General features: G+C 35.4%; 1 protein-coding gene across 6 annotated transcripts; it reads left to right on the top strand.

Annotated features, from left to right (window-relative positions):
- The first annotated feature begins 1,852 nt into the window (after window positions 1-1,852).
- On the top strand, window positions 1,853-17,408 carry LOC107839304 (tRNA-dihydrouridine(20/20a) synthase). 6 transcript variants are annotated; one of them, XM_047397596.1, is made up of 15 exons: window positions 1,869-1,974; window positions 3,650-3,885; window positions 10,298-10,423; window positions 10,550-10,676; window positions 11,950-12,077; window positions 12,163-12,232; window positions 12,318-12,420; window positions 13,680-13,797; window positions 13,989-14,070; window positions 14,660-14,721; window positions 15,513-15,585; window positions 15,669-15,749; window positions 16,010-16,090; window positions 16,868-16,972; window positions 17,092-17,408. In XM_047397596.1, exons 2-15 carry the CDS (start codon window positions 3,653-3,655, stop codon window positions 17,104-17,106), a joined length of 1,404 nt encoding a protein of 467 aa, XP_047253552.1. In that variant the 5' UTR covers window positions 1,869-1,974; window positions 3,650-3,652; the 3' UTR covers window positions 17,107-17,408. The 6 variants fall into 6 exon arrangements, with proteins under 6 accessions (XP_016538240.1, XP_047253567.1, XP_047253558.1 ...); XM_047397611.1 differs by lacking the exon at window positions 3,650-3,885 and having other exon boundaries at window positions 1,855-1,974; window positions 10,186-10,423; XM_016682730.2 differs by having other exon boundaries at window positions 1,870-1,974; window positions 16,868-17,408.
- The last annotated feature ends 912 nt before the right edge of the window (window positions 17,409-18,320 follow it).

The following is an 18,320-nucleotide window of genomic DNA, read 5'->3' as shown; positions in this document are numbered from 1 at the left end:
CTTGTAGGCGTGTATCGTTGTACTAGTTGTAGATGTCATTTGTGGAATTTCACAAGCCAATTTTATTGTTGTTGTATCGAAGGATTAAGGGTCCTTCAAAATCTTAACTAATGGCAGACTAGTGCAAAACAATGGTACAATCGTCATTAATGAACATTTTAAGTAGTATAATTTGCTGATCGTTGTGAAAAAAGGTTGATTTTATAGGTTAGAGGAATTGTTTATTGGAAATTGAAAAGTGACATTAGTCAAATTTAATTTTAATACAGTATTAAAAAATCTTTAAATATATTTAAGTTACTTTTACAAAGCAATTCAAAATATTTATGTTTGTTTCTCAAATGAAAGAAATTGATATTTGACTTTTCCCCCGAAATGTCGAAATAAATTAATGAGTAATTTGTATAGTATTTTTCATGAATTATGACTTTTAATGCTTTTAAATTAATTTCTTTTTTACTTTTAAAAGTTATATATAAATATTATAAAATAATATATTTTTAATTTACGTGCCATATAAAACATAATAAAATAAATTACAAATCACTTATTCAAAAAACAAAGAAGGAAACATTCTAATATATAGAAGAAGCTTGGAAGCAAGAGGTGGTCGTCATGCCTGCTTCCTCCATAATTTTACTATATCACTTCTAATTAATTATTATATATTATTTAGATATTAAAAAATTAATAATATTTAACAAAAATATAAAATAGACATTTATGACATGTCTGCTTCAGCTGTTTCAATTGTAATTTTACTATTTCATTCCTAATTAATTACTATAGGTCATTTAAGTATTAATCCGTGATTTTACTATATCACTCCTAATTAATTATTATATGTTATTTAAGTATTAAAAATTAATAATATTTAACAAAAAATAAAATACACATTTACGACATGTCTCCTTCAGTTGCTTCAACCGTAATTTTATTATTTATCCTTAATCAATTACTATAAGTCATTTAAGTATTAAAAAAATTAATAATATTTAATAAAAAAATAAAATAAACAAAAAAAATGATAAACAGCTTATTGAAGTTTTAAATTAACTTGACATCTTATATAAGGCCTGCCTAAATTTTTTTCACAACTATTTTTTATATTAGTTTTATTATACCACTTCTAATAAGTTATTTCCTAATTGATTATTATATGTTATTTACGTATTAAGAAATTAATAATATTTGATTAAAAAAAAAGGTAGAATAAACATTTATGACATGTTTGATTCATTTGTTTCAACCGTAGTTTTACTATTTTATCCCTAATTAATTATTATGAGTTATCAAACTATTAAAAAAAATTTAATAAAAAATAAAATAAACAAAAAAAAGATAAATTAATTATTGATATTTTAAATTAACTTGACATCTTATATGATGTCCGCTTAAATTTTTTTCACAACTATTTTTTATAGTAATTTTATTGTATTACTTCTAATAAATTATTATGAGTCATTTCAGACATGTCTACTTCTGGACTTCAATCGTGATATTTTATTGACTCTCGAAATTATATCAGTGTCACTTAAATTGAAATAGAAGAAAAAGTATTATAAATTTCAGTAATAAAAAACTTAAATTATTCTAAAAATATAATAGACTATCAATGTTACAAAACTTTGGATAAGGAGAGTATTATAAATTATAATGGCTAACAACTTAAAATAGTAAATTACAATGTCAAAAAATAATTTTAAATTACAATAGATAACAACTTAAAATATCTAAAAAATATTTAAAATATAATTAATTATCAAAATTTTATTTATGTCATATAAATTGAGACTAAAAAATAATATATATTGGTATTTTTTAACATTTAAGAGTATTATTATTTCCCTTATTATTTTTCAGCAAAGTGAAAAAGTAGTAGAAACTATTCACTTCTTATTTGGAGCTATAGTTTTATTCGTTTTGTCTTCTCCTACGGCCACTGTAGCTGCCGCAGCTTCTCTCTGCGTACATGTAAAACCCTAATTCCTACATATATTCTTTATAGTTATTATTATTGTTTTTTTTCTTTTTAGAATTTGGATATCTGGAATTTGATTAAGCTATTAAGCAATGAAAAATGAAATAGCAAAGTTATTTAACTGCTAGTTTTTTTTTTTTTTTTTGAGTGAATGGTGAAAAACACACCAAAAAGTATCCCTATTTTTTGAGTTTCATACTTGAACTATCATTAACTATTTATCAAAACACAACTCACCTATTAATTTTTGGCTTTTTATACCTAAGTTACAAGCAGGAAAAGTGAACAATTAATAGTTAAGGCATATTGATAAATAGTTAGGGAAAGTGAACAATTAATTATTGAGGTGTGTTGATAAATAGTTAGGAATAGTGAACAATTAATAGTCAAGGTGTGTTGATAAATAGTTAGAAAAATTGAACAATCAGTAATCAAGGTGTGTTGATAAATAGTTAGGAGAAGTGAACAATCAATAGCCAAGGTGTGTTGATAAATAGTTAGGAAAAGTGAACAATTAATAGTTAAGATGTTGATAAATAGTTGGTGATAGTTTAGGTAGGTAACTCGCATATCTAATAACAGTGTATTTTATGAGTGTTTTTAGCTCCTTTTTTTGGGGTTGGGGTTGGGGGGTTGGGGGAAGACCCAGGATGTAGAAGATCATAACATGAGTGATTCGGCAGATTTGGATTCATATATATATATATATATATATATATATATGTCCACCCATGTGCTACTTCATTCTACGATATATAGAAGATCCATCTCTATAGATATCATCATCTACATCCAGAAAGCCCTGTGCTTTGGAAGAAGCTCGGGTGGGGGTAGGGTGGGGGTGGGGTGGGCAGGGGGCTGGAAGCTGGAAAGGGTAGATTATATGGAGAAAACATTAGAAAGATTGAATTTCTATGTGTTTCTTTTCTCTCACTTTTTCTTGTAATACTTGCTCCATCCAAATTCTCTGTCATTATCTGAATGATCATGAAGAGTAGAATATTAACTTTGACTCTTATAATATATAAGCGGAAGATAAAAGTAATGAAGTGATTGTTAAGAAGTTAATTTAAGAGAAAAACACTGCATCCAAGTTTAGTTCATTAGGGATGTAAATTTTGAAACTTGTGATAATTGTATGGAGTAACGCCACATCTGCGATAAGATGATACTCCTATTTTTGGATGTCCTACTAAAATGTTATTACACTATTCCAATGTTCGTATTATCCCCTGTAACTTTCACAAATTTCAACTATCTAATTCCTTTTAATATTCAAATTATAAACTGTGATTTGATTTTTCTATCTCAGACTCTCTGAAAAAACCTTGAATTAGTTTTCCATTACTACAAGTCAAGTTTTACTTGTTTAACTCCTTATCCAGTTGAATGACAGCAAGTTAAATGGGATAACTAGTATATGATCAATGGAATATTGTGAAAACATTTTGGGACATTTAAAATAGAAAGAATGTCATTAATTTGCTTCTTACTAATATTTTATTATTATAGAGGATTCATATACTGACCTTGGCAAGCTTAGGGCTGAGATGTAGTTCCTTGTTGGTTAATTATAGTGTTTGAATTAAGCGAGTCAAATTCTTTCAAAGAACAAGCTTTACTTCAATTCTAGTTTTAAGTCATATGACCTTACTAGATGGAACTCAGACAATGCAGTTTGGTACGAAATGGGTTGAGAGGAGTAGAAGACTAATGAGAAGAACATCAATGAGCAGCAAGATAATGGAGTGGATTTGCTTTACTTTAAGAGAAGCTTCCAAAGATCAGAAGAAGGTTGTCAGAAGATGGAAAACCTCAGAAAGAGATGAAATAGTTTTTAGCGCAAGGAAACAGAATGAGCATGGGAGATACATGAGTATTCTCTCAGTAAATATGGGAGGGAGGTCAGTATTGATTTTACTAGAGATAACATTAAATGTAGGTTGGTGTGACGTAGCATTTAAGATTTGAGAACTTCATTAAAGACCCCAAAAAGCAGGAAAATGTTGGTCCCTCAATGTTAACAGAAGCCAACTACCCCTTTGCAAAAGCAATTAAGGAAAGTAAATGGCAATCTAGAGACATTCGAGAAGCTGCAATGAATAGCTCGACAGGCACAATTGAAATTGCAGGCTCTTCAGAGTCTCAAGATGAGGGACTATTGAGTAGATGTCTTGTTGGTAGCCTAGAGATGATCTGCAAGGAGAAGCCCACGCTGGTTGATATAAGGGCATGGTCATCTCAAACCTGGAAAAGTATTTTTGGGATGAACATCTATGAGATGTACGGAGACATGTTCCTTTTTGAATTTCCAAATAGATACATGGTAGAGCAAGTGCTACAAGGTCAGTGGAAGAAAAGATTCAACCTTGAAAGATGGTCTCCCATGGCAGGTTGTGTTACCAATTCCATTGTACCATAGGAGACATGGATAAGCGCAATTGGAATACCTTTGCACCTATGGTCGCAAAAGGTTTTCTATGAAATTGGACAAATGAATGGAGGTTGGGTGGCCACAGAAGAAGAGACGGAGCTCAGAAATCACATGAAATAGGCAAGAATTTTGGTGGCTAATGATGGAAGAAAGATACCCAGTGAAGTATCAATAGCTCATAATGGCAACACTTTTTTCATCTCGATTTGGGCCGAGAACAAACCCAGATGCGAAAGATTGCCGGAGTTGCCCAAGAAAGCTACCAAAGATGACGATGCTGACGGTTACACAGTCCGCCCTTTTACCAGAGGTTAAATAGAGGCAACAGTCGTACCATGATTTTGAATTCCCATCAATCTAGGGATTCGATCTGCAGAAACCACATGGGTTTTCCTCAATTTACAGCTGGATCACGTGGAGCAGAAAACACACGTGAGGGGCACACTACCAACTTAAATGAAACCCCACAATTAGGCTGGATCAGAAAGTACAATGATATATCATCTTTTAATTCAGAAGATGGGCCTGATTTTGCAGCCCATGTGATATTTAATGAGGGATCAACACATATATCATTCTTTAATTCAGAAGATGGGCCTGATTTTGCAGCCCATGTGATATTGAATGAGAGATCAGCACAGGGGCTTAGTCAAATCGCAATAGAACTCTTTTGTGATAACGCGAAAGAACCTTTCTCAGAGCCTCGATCAAAAGACCATGCAGACCAAGGAGATTAGCACGGAAAACTCGGATAAAGCAGTAGTCAATGTAAGCGAGGTCAGGGAAGATGATTCTACTAAGGAATTGATGGAATTAGAAGTACAGGGGATGTCGAGGGAGGTGATTGTGAACTCAGATATAATTTCGACAGAAATAGTGGTCCAAGATGAAGCTGCAACAATGGAGAATTGGGAGATTGAAGACGTAGAGCCCCTGCGAGTTCAAACACAACTTTTGATCAAAGAAAAAGAGAAGGGAACTTCTGTCTGGGTGCAACAAAATATGCTAAAATTAGGCAAATTACTGGGAGTTGATTTTTTGGGGCATGAGGAGGAAGCTTTGGAACTATTACTGCAAATAGATAGCTGTAGGATAGCAAAAAGAATGGAGTCAGATGCAATATGTAAAAGATCCAGAGTGGGAGAGATAGGAACAAAGGGAGAAACTATTCGAAAATTGCTTAATGCAATTCAAATTGATTTCTTGGAATGTAAGGGGTTTAAATTGTAGGGATAAAAGGAGAGTAGTTAAAAGTATGGTGATGGGTTGGAATGCTGATATTATATGCATACAAGAAACAAAGCTAGAAGGGGAGTTGACAGGAATAGTTAAGCAATTATGTGGTGGTGGTGGTGGTGGGGGGAAGGTGGATAAAATTTGCTTGTCTAGAGGCTAGTGGGATGAGGAGGAATTCCGATGCTTTGGGATAGTAGAGTTTGGAAGGGGGAGGTCCTAAAAACAGGGATGTACACCTTAACATGTAAATTTGAAGCGCTGATGCAAAATTTCTCCTGCTATATTACAGGGGTCTATGCCCCCAATTGCTATGTTGAAAGAAGATTAGTATGGGAGGAAGTTGGGTCTGTTAGGGGTCTGATTGAAGGACCATGGGCAGTATGTGGGGATTTTAATATATGTAGGTTCATCTCAGAGAAGAGGAATTGTACTAGAAGAACAAGGGGGATGAGAGAATTCTCAGATTTTATTGAGGACATGTCTCTCATCGATTTGCAGCTGGAGGATACCAAATATCCCTGGTTCAAAGGGGAAAATCATGAAGCTGTATCAAGAATTGATAAGATTCTAATATCAGAAGAATGGGATGAGTGTTTTAATAATTTGAAACAAATGCCATTACAGAGGATAACTTCTGATCACGATTCTTTGGGATAGTAGAGTTTGGAAAGAGGAGGTCCTAGAAACAGGGATGTACACCTTAACATGTAAATTTGATGCACTGATGCAAAATTTCTCCTGCCATATTACAGGGTCTATGCCCCCAATTGCTATGTTGAAAGGAGATTAGTATGGGAGGAAGTTGGGTCTGTTAGGGGTCTGATTGAAGGACCATGGGCAGTATGTGGGGATTTTAATATATGTAGGTTCATCTCAGAGAAGAGGAATTGTACTAGAAGAACAAGGGGGATGAGAGAATTCTCAGATTTTATTGAGGACATGTGTCTCATCGATTTGCAGCTGAAGGATACCAAACATACTTAGTTAAAAGGGGAAAATCATGAAGCTGCATCAAGAATTGATAAGATTCTAATATCAGAAGAATGGGATGAGTGTTTTAATAACTTGAAACAAATTCCATTACAGAGGATAACTTCTGATCACACTCATATGGCCATTCAAGGTGGAGCTTGGAATAGGAAAAAAAGCTACTTTAAGTTCGAAAATTGGTGGATGAACACTGATGGCTTCACTGACAAAATTAGGGGATGGTGGAACAACTTTAATTTTGTTGGTAGATCGGATTACATTCTAGCATGCAAGATGAAAGCTTTGAAGAGCAAACTTTAAGAGTGGAGCAAAGGTGAGCACGGGAATTTAGGTGTCCAAAAAAAATCCTGTTAAGTAAGTTGGCAGAATCAGAATCAATATCGAGAGATAGAATTCTTACTGAAGAAGAGATTCAAACAGAAGCAGGGTTAATGCTAGAATACGAGGAATTGATTAAAAGGGAGGAGATTGCATGGAGACAAAGATCTAGAGCCTTATGGCTAAAGGAGTGGGACAGGAATACAAAGTTCTTCCACAAAGTTGCAAATGCTCACAAAAGGTATAATAGCATAGACCAGCTACTCGTACAAGGAGAACTCACTCAGGATTCTGCGAGAATCGAAGGGGAGAGTAGATTTTTACCAAAATCTGTACACTAAAACAGTGCAATGGAGACCAGCCAGTCACTTTCATAATTGCCCAGTTATAACAGCAAAAGAAAGGGAGTGCCTTTACGCAATATTTGAGGAGGAGGAAGTGTTGAGAAGTATAAAGTTATGTGCAACAAATAAAGCTCCAGGACCTGACGGCTTCACTATGGGGTTTTTTAGCAAGTGCTGGAAGTGGTAAGAACAAATGTCATGAATGCATTCCACAACTTTTATGAGCAGGAAATGTTTGAGAGGAGCTAAAATGCCACTTTTATAGCTTTAATCCAAAAAAAAAAGGTGCTAAAGAATTGAGAGATTTTAGACCAATTAGTTTGATTGATAGCATATATAAAATACTTTCCAAAGTTCTCACTGAAAGGTTGAAAAGGGTGATGGGAAAACTTGTCGACTCTCAACAAATGGCCTTCATCAAAGGCAGACAAATTATGGATGCAGTACTGGTGGCTAATGAAGCTGTGGGATCTAGACAGAAGCAAGGAAAACCAGGAATACTTTGCAAGTTAGGCATCGAAAAAGCCTATGACAATGTCAGCTAGGCTTACCTGATAGCAATTTTGAGAAGGATGGGATTTGGGCAAAAATGGATTCACTGGATAAGGTATTGCATTTCAACAGTGAGTTTTTCAGTTCTTATCAATGGTACCCCAGCAGGGTTCTTTAGATCACAGAAGGGTCTCAGACAAGGAGATCTATTGTCTCCTTTTTTGTTTTTACTAGTAATGGAGGGCCTCAATAGTATGGTTAAATCTGCAAATATTTATGGGTGGCTAAGAGGTTTTAATATGGCTAGAGAAGGAAGAGACAACCTGGAAGTGACTCATCTGCAGTATGCAGATGATACACTAGTCTTTTGTGATGCTGATGAACAACTCAGAGTATTAAGGATAATCCTTGTTCTATTTAAGGGCATGTCTGGACTACACATTAACTGGAGGAAGAGTTTCTTGTACCCTATCAATGAGGTCTCAAATATGGATTCCCTGAATGCTATTCTAGGTGGCAAAATTGGTGGTCTGCCTACCACATACCTAGGTATACCATTAGGAGCAAAATCAAAGTCAAAAGAGATATGGAACAATGTGGTTGAAAAGTGTGAAAAAAAATTAGCTAGATGGAAAAGACAATACTTGTCATTAGGGGGGAGATTAACTCTCATCAATTCAGTCTTAGACTCCTTGCCCACTTATATGATGTCCTTGTTCCCTATTCCAGCAGGGGTCATTAGTAGATTAGACAAAATCAGAAAGAATTTCTTGTGGTAAGGTAATAAAGACAGAAAAGGTTATCACCTAGTCAAGTGGAAGTCTCTTATCTGTGACAAAAGGCTCGGGGGTTTGGGGATCAAGAATCTGGAGTATCATAGCAAAGCACTCAGAATGAAATGGTTGTGGAAATATGCTAATGACAAACAAACTTTATGGGGGAAAGTGATAGAAACCAAGTATGAAGAGGAAGATGGATGGATGACTAAAGAAGTTACAACTCCATATGGAGTTAATTTATGGAGATCCATAAGAATCCTATGGAATGAGCTGAAAAGTTTCTCCAGGATCAAAGTGAACAATGGGAGAAAAACCTGTTCTTGGAATGATGATTGGCATGAGGTTGGTAATATGGAAACGAGGTTCCCAGAAATACACTCCCTAGTGAATCACCGACATAGTACAATAGACGAACTCTGGACACAAGAGGGGTGGAATTTCAGTTTCTGAAGGCAACTCAATGATTGGGAAGTGCAAAGAATGGCAGAATTCGTAAGTCAAATCGAACACTTTAGTGGGTTGAAGGAAGGAGGTGATGAACTACGGTGGCAATCTTATGAAAAGGTGAATAACTATATGCCCCAGATGCTATGTGGTGAGAACGAAGAAACAGTTAACCATTTGTTTTTGCATTGCAAGATAACAGGACAGCAGTAGAGAGTGTTTTTGAACCTTAGAGGTGTATCATGGTGTATGCCCGGGAAGATTACAGAAGCCCTATCAAGTTGGGATCTAGTTGGAATGCAAGCAAATAGTAGAAGCAAATGGAGGATAGTTCCAGCTAGCATTTAGTGGTCAATCTGGAAAGAAAGAAATTCCAGGTGTTTTAAAAATGTAGAAATTAGTGTGCAACAAATCAAAGTTAAATTGTATCTTGATTTTGTGTTTTTGGTGTAATCAGATATGGTCAATTGATCCTGTCTCTATTATTGATGTTTTAGACTCATTATAGATATAGGATCATAGATTTTGGTAGTACGCTTGTAAATATGGTTGTGCACAACCTTGTTCTGAATATATAAGAAGTTACCAGTTTCAAAATAAATAAATAAATTATAGTGTTTGATTATTGAAAGCAGCACCAGGTGCGTCCTGGTTATCTAGAAGGCTATAAATATCTAATCTTTCTTGTATCTGTACCCGAGCCAAGGAAATCCTTCGTAGCATCTTTATCAATTTAGTTTTTTCAGATTGTCCTGAAAAGCTAATGATTTTAAACATTTGTATTTCAAAAGGTGAAGTGCATCAGTTCTGCCTTCTTAGTGTCGAGAGATGTTTTCTTAACCACAAGATGAATGCTGGAATTGAAGTCCAATATTTTTGGTTTGTCTTTGTTGCTCCTGATCTACTTGTGAGGGTGACCTTTGCAGTCTCCTAGGCAATACCTGCAGCACCTGTAAAATTATTAAAAATGTCCAGTAAGTTCAGTTGAACCAGTCTATAAACATCCAATTCCTGGCAATTTGTCCTTAATCTAATGACCGAAGTATCTTTTTGGCTTATATTGAGCTAGGTGGCTTTAGATCTTTATTTATTTAGTTAATTATCTATTTGTGAAAATGTTTAGATAGCATGCCCTCTTGTGTGATGTCAATTTCTATCCAATGATAGGCACATAAAGAGCAGCCTACGCTGGACTCAGAGGGAAGAAGAATTCTACGGAACATTGTTTGATTGCTTCTCTAACTCCTTTTCATTTTGTTATCCTGAAAACCCGCTGCAGATTGTCATCAAACATCTTTTATGGAAGTTCAAGCAAACCAAGGACATTGTGTGCTTATAATCAAAACTCCAAACTCCACTCTACTTCTCTGATGGGTGCAGAGCACTATCCTCCTCCTTGGTTCAGGTGCGTGCACATATAGAGCTCTAATTTTCTATTTTCACAAAGTTAATAAGCTCCCTAATATTTGTTTACTTAAAATAAAAATAAAAAAGATCTCCCTAATACTCGTAAGCCTTTGTATTTCAACAGTGTTGCCCCCATGATGGAATGGACCAATAACCATTACAGAACTTTGGCTCGTCTTATCTCAAAAAAGGCATGGCTCTACACGGAAATGCTTGCTGCCGAAACAATTGTCTACCAGACTGGCAATTTGGTAAAGTTCTGCTGCATGGAATGAGACTCTTGTGCTTCAACTATAAAGTACTTTTTTGTTTCTTACTAATAACCTAAGTTGCTTGGACTCTTCACTTGTGTCGGACTCCCCAAAAAAACAATAATTTTGGAGAATGCAACAAGCACCCGTTGACATTTTTGAAGAGTCCGAGCAATAATAACTAGAGCTAATAAAAAAGAAGAGAATCATGTGAGCTAATCCTTTGTTCTTATTCTAGACAAAAAGAAATGAGGAAGAGAAGAACATTTACCATTCTTCCAATTATCCTTCCAAAGGTGTGCATAGTTGCAGCCCCGGGGGCTTTTGTCTTGTGGTTAGAGTGAAGTGTGTGATGAGTGTGTTAGGCGCTCATCATGGGCTTGAAGTATACTGCAGACAAACAGCAAGGTGTTTAAGCGGAAAGGGTAATTAATTTCCAAACTGTGCGCCCCTAGCCCTTGGGGATATCTTGGATTCTTGGTTACTTCTTTTTTTTTTTTTTTGAAAATATAGAAAAGGTGTGAGTTGTCACACTCTCTCTGCCCTCATTTTACATGCTACATGAATTGGGACCGTGCTATGTAGTATGTAAAATGTTCACAATTACAGAGGATTCAAAATCATCTACGATGATTTTAACTCAAGTGTGAAGGTTAAATTTTTCACTGAATGTGCATAAAAATCAAATTATCGTATGATTCTATTTTCCCCGTTTGTTTTAAGTCGTGAGGGGTGGAATAGTCAAAGTTACTATCTTTAATTTTGATCCTTTGGCTGCCAGCCCCGATTTTCATGATAAAGGAAATAGTGGATGTATGTTTCTGTGGCTGTATACCTACTTTCTAAATGATGTAAACTGGCCTTCTTCGAAGAGAAGCTTAAAGTAAACACTTCTACGGATGGCACCTGTCACTTCTATTTGCTTTACGAACCAATGAATTGTACTATTCTATTTCAATTACCAAAGAATCTTTGGGTTGTCTTTCAAGGGTTGAGTTAGCCAAATTGGTTGGTCATTTTCATTTTCCTAAACTAAGATCCTTGTCCCAGTTAGATGGTGCCCTGAAAAAGTAATAGTATTTATTTCTTAGGTGTAAAATACGTGGTAAAGAAGGGGACCTAAATGATATATTATTGTGACCTAGGTAGATCTTCAAAAGGAACTTTCTTGTACCGAAAGGTTATTCCACTTGCAGCTTGTCACTGAATAATGCTTGTGTGTTTCTATCGTGCAGTGGGATCTGACATTTATGTGGTTTTTCTAATATACCAGGATAGATTCTTGGCATATGGCCCTGAGCAACATCCTATAGTGCTTCAAATTGGGGGAAATAATTTGGAGAACTTGGCCAAAGCGACACAACTGGCAACTCCATATGGCTATGATGAAATTAATTTTAAGTTCGTTCTGCTGTTCCCATCTAAAATGTATGCTTCTCGAATTTATCAGATACGTAGCTGATACTTTATCTCTATCATATACCAGTTGCGGATGTCCTAGTCCCAGAGTGGTTGGACATGGGTGTTTTGGTGTATGCCTCATGCTTGATCCGAAGGTTCAGATTTGTTTTCTTGCTACATCAAATATATTTATTTATCTGTATAGTTGCTCTGATATATGCACAACTTTTACAAGGAAAGTTTGTTGCTGAGGCCATGTGTGTAATTGCTGCAAATACCAATGTTCCCGTGAGTGTCAAATGCAGAATTGGACTTGATGGCCACGACTCATACAATGAACTATGTAAGCTCTTCAAACTTTCCCTCGCTCACAGGAGATGAGAATCAAAAATCAAATTTTCAATTCTCAATCTTTTGATTTGAACTTGTTCCTTTTCTCGTCTTGTGGGTTACAACTCCATTTTATGTTCCGACCTTGCTTCAAGAAAGTCATCAAAATTGATCTCCTTTAGTTTCTTTATAATATATTTCCAAGTATGTCTTTGCTGATCTAGTAACTGCTTGGACTTTCGAGTAGATCTTAGAAAGCTGACAATAACTTGTAACTATTACCTAGAAGCAAATTGCATAACCACTTGACTAGGAGTAGAAGCCATGTTACACTTCAGGTGGCTATATTTCACATGTTTTTATTTTTGATCCCTTTGAGCATACCTTATTAGTAGGTTTCGTGGGCACTGGAGGGCGCCTCTGTACTTGAACAAGCGTTGCCTCATGTTACTTAACTGTTCCCTCCCCATGTTGGATCTATAATTAAATGTGTAATCATACTTATAAGAAAGAAAAGTGGAAATCATAATTAAGAGAAGAAGTGTGGTTCTTTGTCTTTGCAAGGGCTTGTGCTTTAAATCAGTGCTGCATAGGGTAATATGCGTAGTGGCCTAATCCAAAAAAGTTTCTACATATAGCTTTCTCACCTAGTTAGCTGATAGCTTTGTACATTGTTTGGCTTGAAGATAATTCCAAATTCCCCCCTCTTAGTATATAACCCATTAGGCGTTTATGTATCATCATTGGATGATCTAAATAATAGTTTTGATCATCATCAGCTAGATGATACAGATACAAAGCTCATGTTACCGAATTAGGCATCTTAGCAACTGTTACCGTCTCAAAAAATAGAATTAGGCATCTTACCATCTCGTATGTTCATCTAAATTTTTGGGTACATGCCCCTTTAGTTGACATTCTTACATAACTAAGTCCTAACACGGTGCATGCTTAATATGGCTGAGTACCTGAATCTTATGCATATTTGCTACATTTTGTACTGCTGCTGTGTAGGATATTCCTTGTGTTTGCATGCACTAGAGCTAGCTATAATGAGTGCTTGGTTCTGCTTCATTTTTATTTGAACAGAACTTTGAAAGAAAAAGGGAGAAAAAGAGAGAATGTGAAAGGTGTTGTCTTATAACTCATTGACCTTCCAATGAGTCTTTATCATATCTAAGATGGGTTGGTTGCGCCAGTTGCGGTGGTAAATAGTACTGCTGTCTTCTGTATAGATGAGGGAAAAATTGACCTTTCCGTTCGTGTGTACAGGTGATTTTATTTACAAGGTTTCTTCACAGTCACCAACTCGTCATTTTATTATACACTCCCGGAAGGCATTACTTAATGGAATCAGCCCAGCAGATAATCGAAAAATTCCCCCTCTCAAGTACGTAGTTTGTAGGATTTACAATAATGAAACAAGTGAAATCATATGTCTCTGTTTAATCATTACCTGGTGTACTTGTACCTGAGACATTGAACTACTACATGCCTGTCTTTAGATCTTAATAATTGTTCACTGATAAAAAAAGATCTTAATAATTGTTCATAATGACTACTTAAATTGGCCATTGACAGATACGAGTATTACTATGCTCTTTTGCGTGATTTCCCGGATCTACAGTTTACAATAAATGGAGGCATAAATTCTATTGATGAGGTAAGTATCTCAAACCTGATATGGAATTAACATGTACTAGTTTGTGAAAATGTTGTTAAAAATAATAAAATCAGATGTCCTGAAAAGAAAAGTTCTCCACTATGACCTTACAGTCAGGCAAGACTATTTCCTTTATTTTGAGCAAAACAAGCTACATTAGTATGGGTCGGTCTTGACAGAGTGCAGGATATCTGATCCATTTAAAATATAACCTAATTTGTTCCATGGCATCTACAGAGAAAGCTCTGACATTCTCTTGATATACTTCTTCTGGTGAAAAATTACTTTGTCAAAAAAAAAAATAGAGAAGCATTTATATGCTCGCTCTTAGTCGGCAAAATTCTAGATACTATAGCCACTAGTAACGCAGGGTCCCAATCTTGTGCAAATAGTTCGGGAATCTTGCTGAGAAGTTCAAAAGTAAATGGCTTTTAATCTTTTTTGCACATTGATTGTGTAAGTTTTGACAAACTTCATACTTGCACATGAATTTCTTCTCCATATCCTGATGTTTTTGTGATTATTCATAGTATATGTTAATGCTGCAGTCTTGTAGTACATAATTCCCTTTCTGGTTATTCATTGGTAGGTTAATGCAGCACGTATGGAAGGAGCTCATGGGGTTATGCTGGGACGTGCAGCTTACAGCAAGTATGAATAATAGTAACTGTTTCAATAATTCATCCAGATATTATTGTGACTTTCTTAGTTTAATGGATGTCGTCTACATATTTGTATCATGGCTGGTCTTAGATGTCGACATAATTGTTTTACACTATTACTGCTAGTCTCTTTTATTTACAGCTTGACACCTGCGTATGACATCCCGAATATAGATGTTTTATGGATTCTGAAGGTTTATCCTCTTCTTCCATAATGTCCTTGTAGATGTTGCAAGTTGATAATTGTAAGTTTGAGCTAACCGCTAGATTGGAAAAGAATAACAAAATTTTCTCTAGAGAACTTGAAAGACAATGTCCATTGGTTTTCCTTTAGCTGGTATTGCCAAGAAATCAGATAGTTATCTGAAGAAAGGCGGCTTTTATAACATGCGAATCTTTGAAATTGTAAATGTGCCGTGAACTTCAAATTAATGGTTTGAGCTATTCTGTCTGGATAAACTTGTCAGTGTGGATCCATGTGAAAGATGGTTTCTTGGTAAGTAGAGGCCTTTGAGTTTTGCAGGGCTGTTTGAGAAAAAGAAGAGCGGCCTTGTGGCATCTGTAGGGGAATATGTGAAAAATATATTGTGCGTGTAATTGCATTGGTAATTTGTTTGTTCAGTGGGTCAGCATTATGACTCTTAATTCTAGTTTTTGGTTCAATAATGCAAATGACAAACCGATCATATGTTTCGAAGCTCTAACTGCTAACCTTGACATCTAGTTCTTTATTAGTTCTCTCATTTCTTAACATGTTTAGACAACTCATGCGTTTGACAGTCCATGGCGGATTCTAGGACTTGTTGACAGCTCTGTATATGGTGCACCTCTTCATAGTATAACCCGGCGCCAGGTTCTCATCTGCATTTTTTTGAGTGAATCTTCCTACTTAAATAACATATAGTCTGATTATTATTCACGTCTTCGTGGTGGCAGGTTCTTGAACAATATCAAGTATATGGTGATTCAGTCGTTAGAATGTATGGGAATAAGCCAAATATTCGGGATGTTGTCAAGGTAGGTCACTCTTCATTTTACCCTTTCCAGCTGTTAACCTTAGCTGTTCCGGAGTTTGATAACAAAAGCACAATTCTTAAAGCTAAGTAGAAGAGTATTCTTTTGTCCTGGACATTGTCACCTTACTGATGCATGGTTGGCGCCTTTTTCCCTCATAATTGTTGTTGTAGACCTAATTTCACAGTAATCATAACTTTTAATGAGGGCTTTGGTCTAAAAACATTGTACTGCTCTTATCATTTTAAATTTTCTATGTGCAGCCTCTGCTCGGTCTTTTTCATGGTGAACCTAGAAATGTTGTGTGGAAGCGCAAGGTTGATGCTGCTCTCCTGCACTGCACGGTATGTCTCCATTGAATTATGATATATGGAAGTGCTCTCTTTAATGACCGTAACAGTTGGAATTGCTCTTTCCATTGCCATATTTTTATTTTGAGAAGGTTTTCCTTTGCCATATTCCTTATTCGAGAAGGTTCTCCATTGCCATATTCTTTTCTTTGAGAAAGTTTTCCATTGCCATATTCTTGCTGTGGTGCCATTATTTTTTTCACCAGACCCTACTTTGTGGGAATACACTGGGTTTGTTGTTGTTGTTGAAGTGTGAAATTTGTTCCCTGCTAATCACAACTCTGAAGTGACTATCTAGTTTCCATTTTCCAATTGGAATCGGATTTACCTAGCTTAGAGATTTCTTTTTTTTTTTTGATGTTTTGGAATTTTTCTTCATGGTGGAGACATAACTAAATAACCATGGGAAGAGATGTAAATGGTAGCATTGCTAAATATTAATTTGACTTGTGAACTTTATGGACGTTGCTATTTTAGGAAAGATGTCACATTCACATGCATTTTAATCATATTCATTTCTGAATGAAAGAATGGTATCAGAAAAAATAATTTAATGTGCCTATCTTGCCAATTCCCATCCAGGAGCAAGCTCTGTAAAATTTTGTTAGTCGCTGGCCGGCTGGGTTACTGTTAATGTTCACAATTATCAATATATGTACCTACATCATCAATTTCTGTGTTTAAAGTTCTATGCTGTCTAAATTCCATTTCCATTTGGGTTCTGCAATGAGCTGTTGATTAACTTTTTAAAACTGATTTTAAACCTTGTAGACGATTAAATCCCTTCTCGAGGAGACGTTAGGGGAAATTCCAGAGAGAGTGCTTGATGCCCCCATTACAGAAGTGCCCTCTGGTAGTACGGATATGTTCATTAAGGTGAAGAGTTTGTTGCCTCCTCCATACACAGTTAATGAAGAAGATTTACTGTATGCTTAAATATACATGTTTTCTTTTCCTTAGAGTTTGTACCCAATGACATATATTCATTCTTTCAGTATTATGTACTCTAAGTGCCTCATTTTTTGGGAAACCAACTCTCTCCAATGTAACCAGCTACATGGCTTGTAAAAGTACAATCTTACACACACTGCTGCTATGACCAGGAAGCAGGTACTACTGACGTTTTTTTCTTTTATTTTTTTTCAATATTTTACATAGGAGCATTTGAAAGGAATAGTGAGAAATTGAGCCCTTATCAATTGTGTAAAAAATTCAGCCAAACTGTGGAAGCCTTGATATTGTTTAGATTCTTGATATTTCACTTGTCTCGGAATCTCAATTTATCTCAATAACTTTTAGTCATTGCATCTCATTTATTTGTCTGATGTTCTTGTTTCATCGAACCTTTTACCAACTTTTTTTTAATATTTATTGGGGAAAATCTTTTTGGAGTTACTCCAGAAATAATGTTGTTTTGGTTTGAAACAGTATAAATTAAGTTGAGTTAATATTGTCTATTTGGTTCGTAGTTTCCACTTAAATACAACACTTTGTAGTTGCTTGTCGGTTTAACACTTGCTTTCTAAAAGTCTCTGTGAATAAAAGAGTGTAGTAACTGTAGCAATTAAGTGTCAAATTTTGATCCGACTCTACAATAAAGAGCTCCAACATTCTCAAGTGCTTACAGATATACAAGAACTTACTCGATTTAATCTCACAAGTGGATTCTCAATGTAATCTCACAGGTGGATTCTGAGACTTGCATTGGTGAAATTTATATCATTACATAATACCACATCTTGCCAACCTCGAAAGTTGTCCCTATTTGGTCGGAAGATGATACGTCTTCTTGTTACACTACATCTTGTTGTTACACTTTTCGCAGGTTCTCAGTAATCGTCAAACGCAGTATGGAAAATCAATAGATAGGACATCAACTTTTAAAATTGAAACTACAAACTCTATGGAAGCTTACTAACAGTGTTTTAAAAGGCAGTCACCGAGCTCGCCTCGGGGTGAGGCATAGTTAAAAACGCTCTGAGGCGTTGTAGGAAGGAAAAAGTATTGAAAGATGAACGCGCCCAGAATTTAAGGCGTGAGGCGCATATTAGGCATAAGCCTAGAAAAGCGTACAACGCATATTAGGCATAAGCCTAGAAAAGCCTACAACGTAAAATGATTGTTTCCTATTAAATTTCTAATTTAACTTAATAATGAAATATATGATGGGTGAATACGTAAATACTCAAATCAAAAGTAAAAGAAAATTTAAAAATCACACTTT

This window comes from Capsicum annuum, chromosome 1, assembly GCF_002878395.1.
Source record: "Capsicum annuum cultivar UCD-10X-F1 chromosome 1, UCD10Xv1.1, whole genome shotgun sequence".
In the NCBI taxonomy this organism is placed as follows: Eukaryota; Viridiplantae; Streptophyta; class Magnoliopsida; order Solanales; family Solanaceae; genus Capsicum; species Capsicum annuum.
This window is presented reverse-complemented; position numbering and strand designations above follow the sequence as displayed.

Bases quoted from the DNA above. Each gene is read 5' to 3' on its own strand.
- LOC107839304 (XM_016682730.2), top strand. From the start codon at position 3,653: ATGCAGTTTGGTACGAAATGGGTTGAGAGGAGTAGAAGACTAATGAGA. The intron at 10,424-10,549 runs GTGCGTGCACAT...GTATTTCAACAG, and splicing joins TATCCTCCTCCTTGGTTCAG to TGTTGCCCCCATGATGGAAT. The intron at 14,071-14,659 runs GTAAGTATCTCA...ATTCATTGGTAG, and splicing joins GCATAAATTCTATTGATGAG to GTTAATGCAGCACGTATGGA.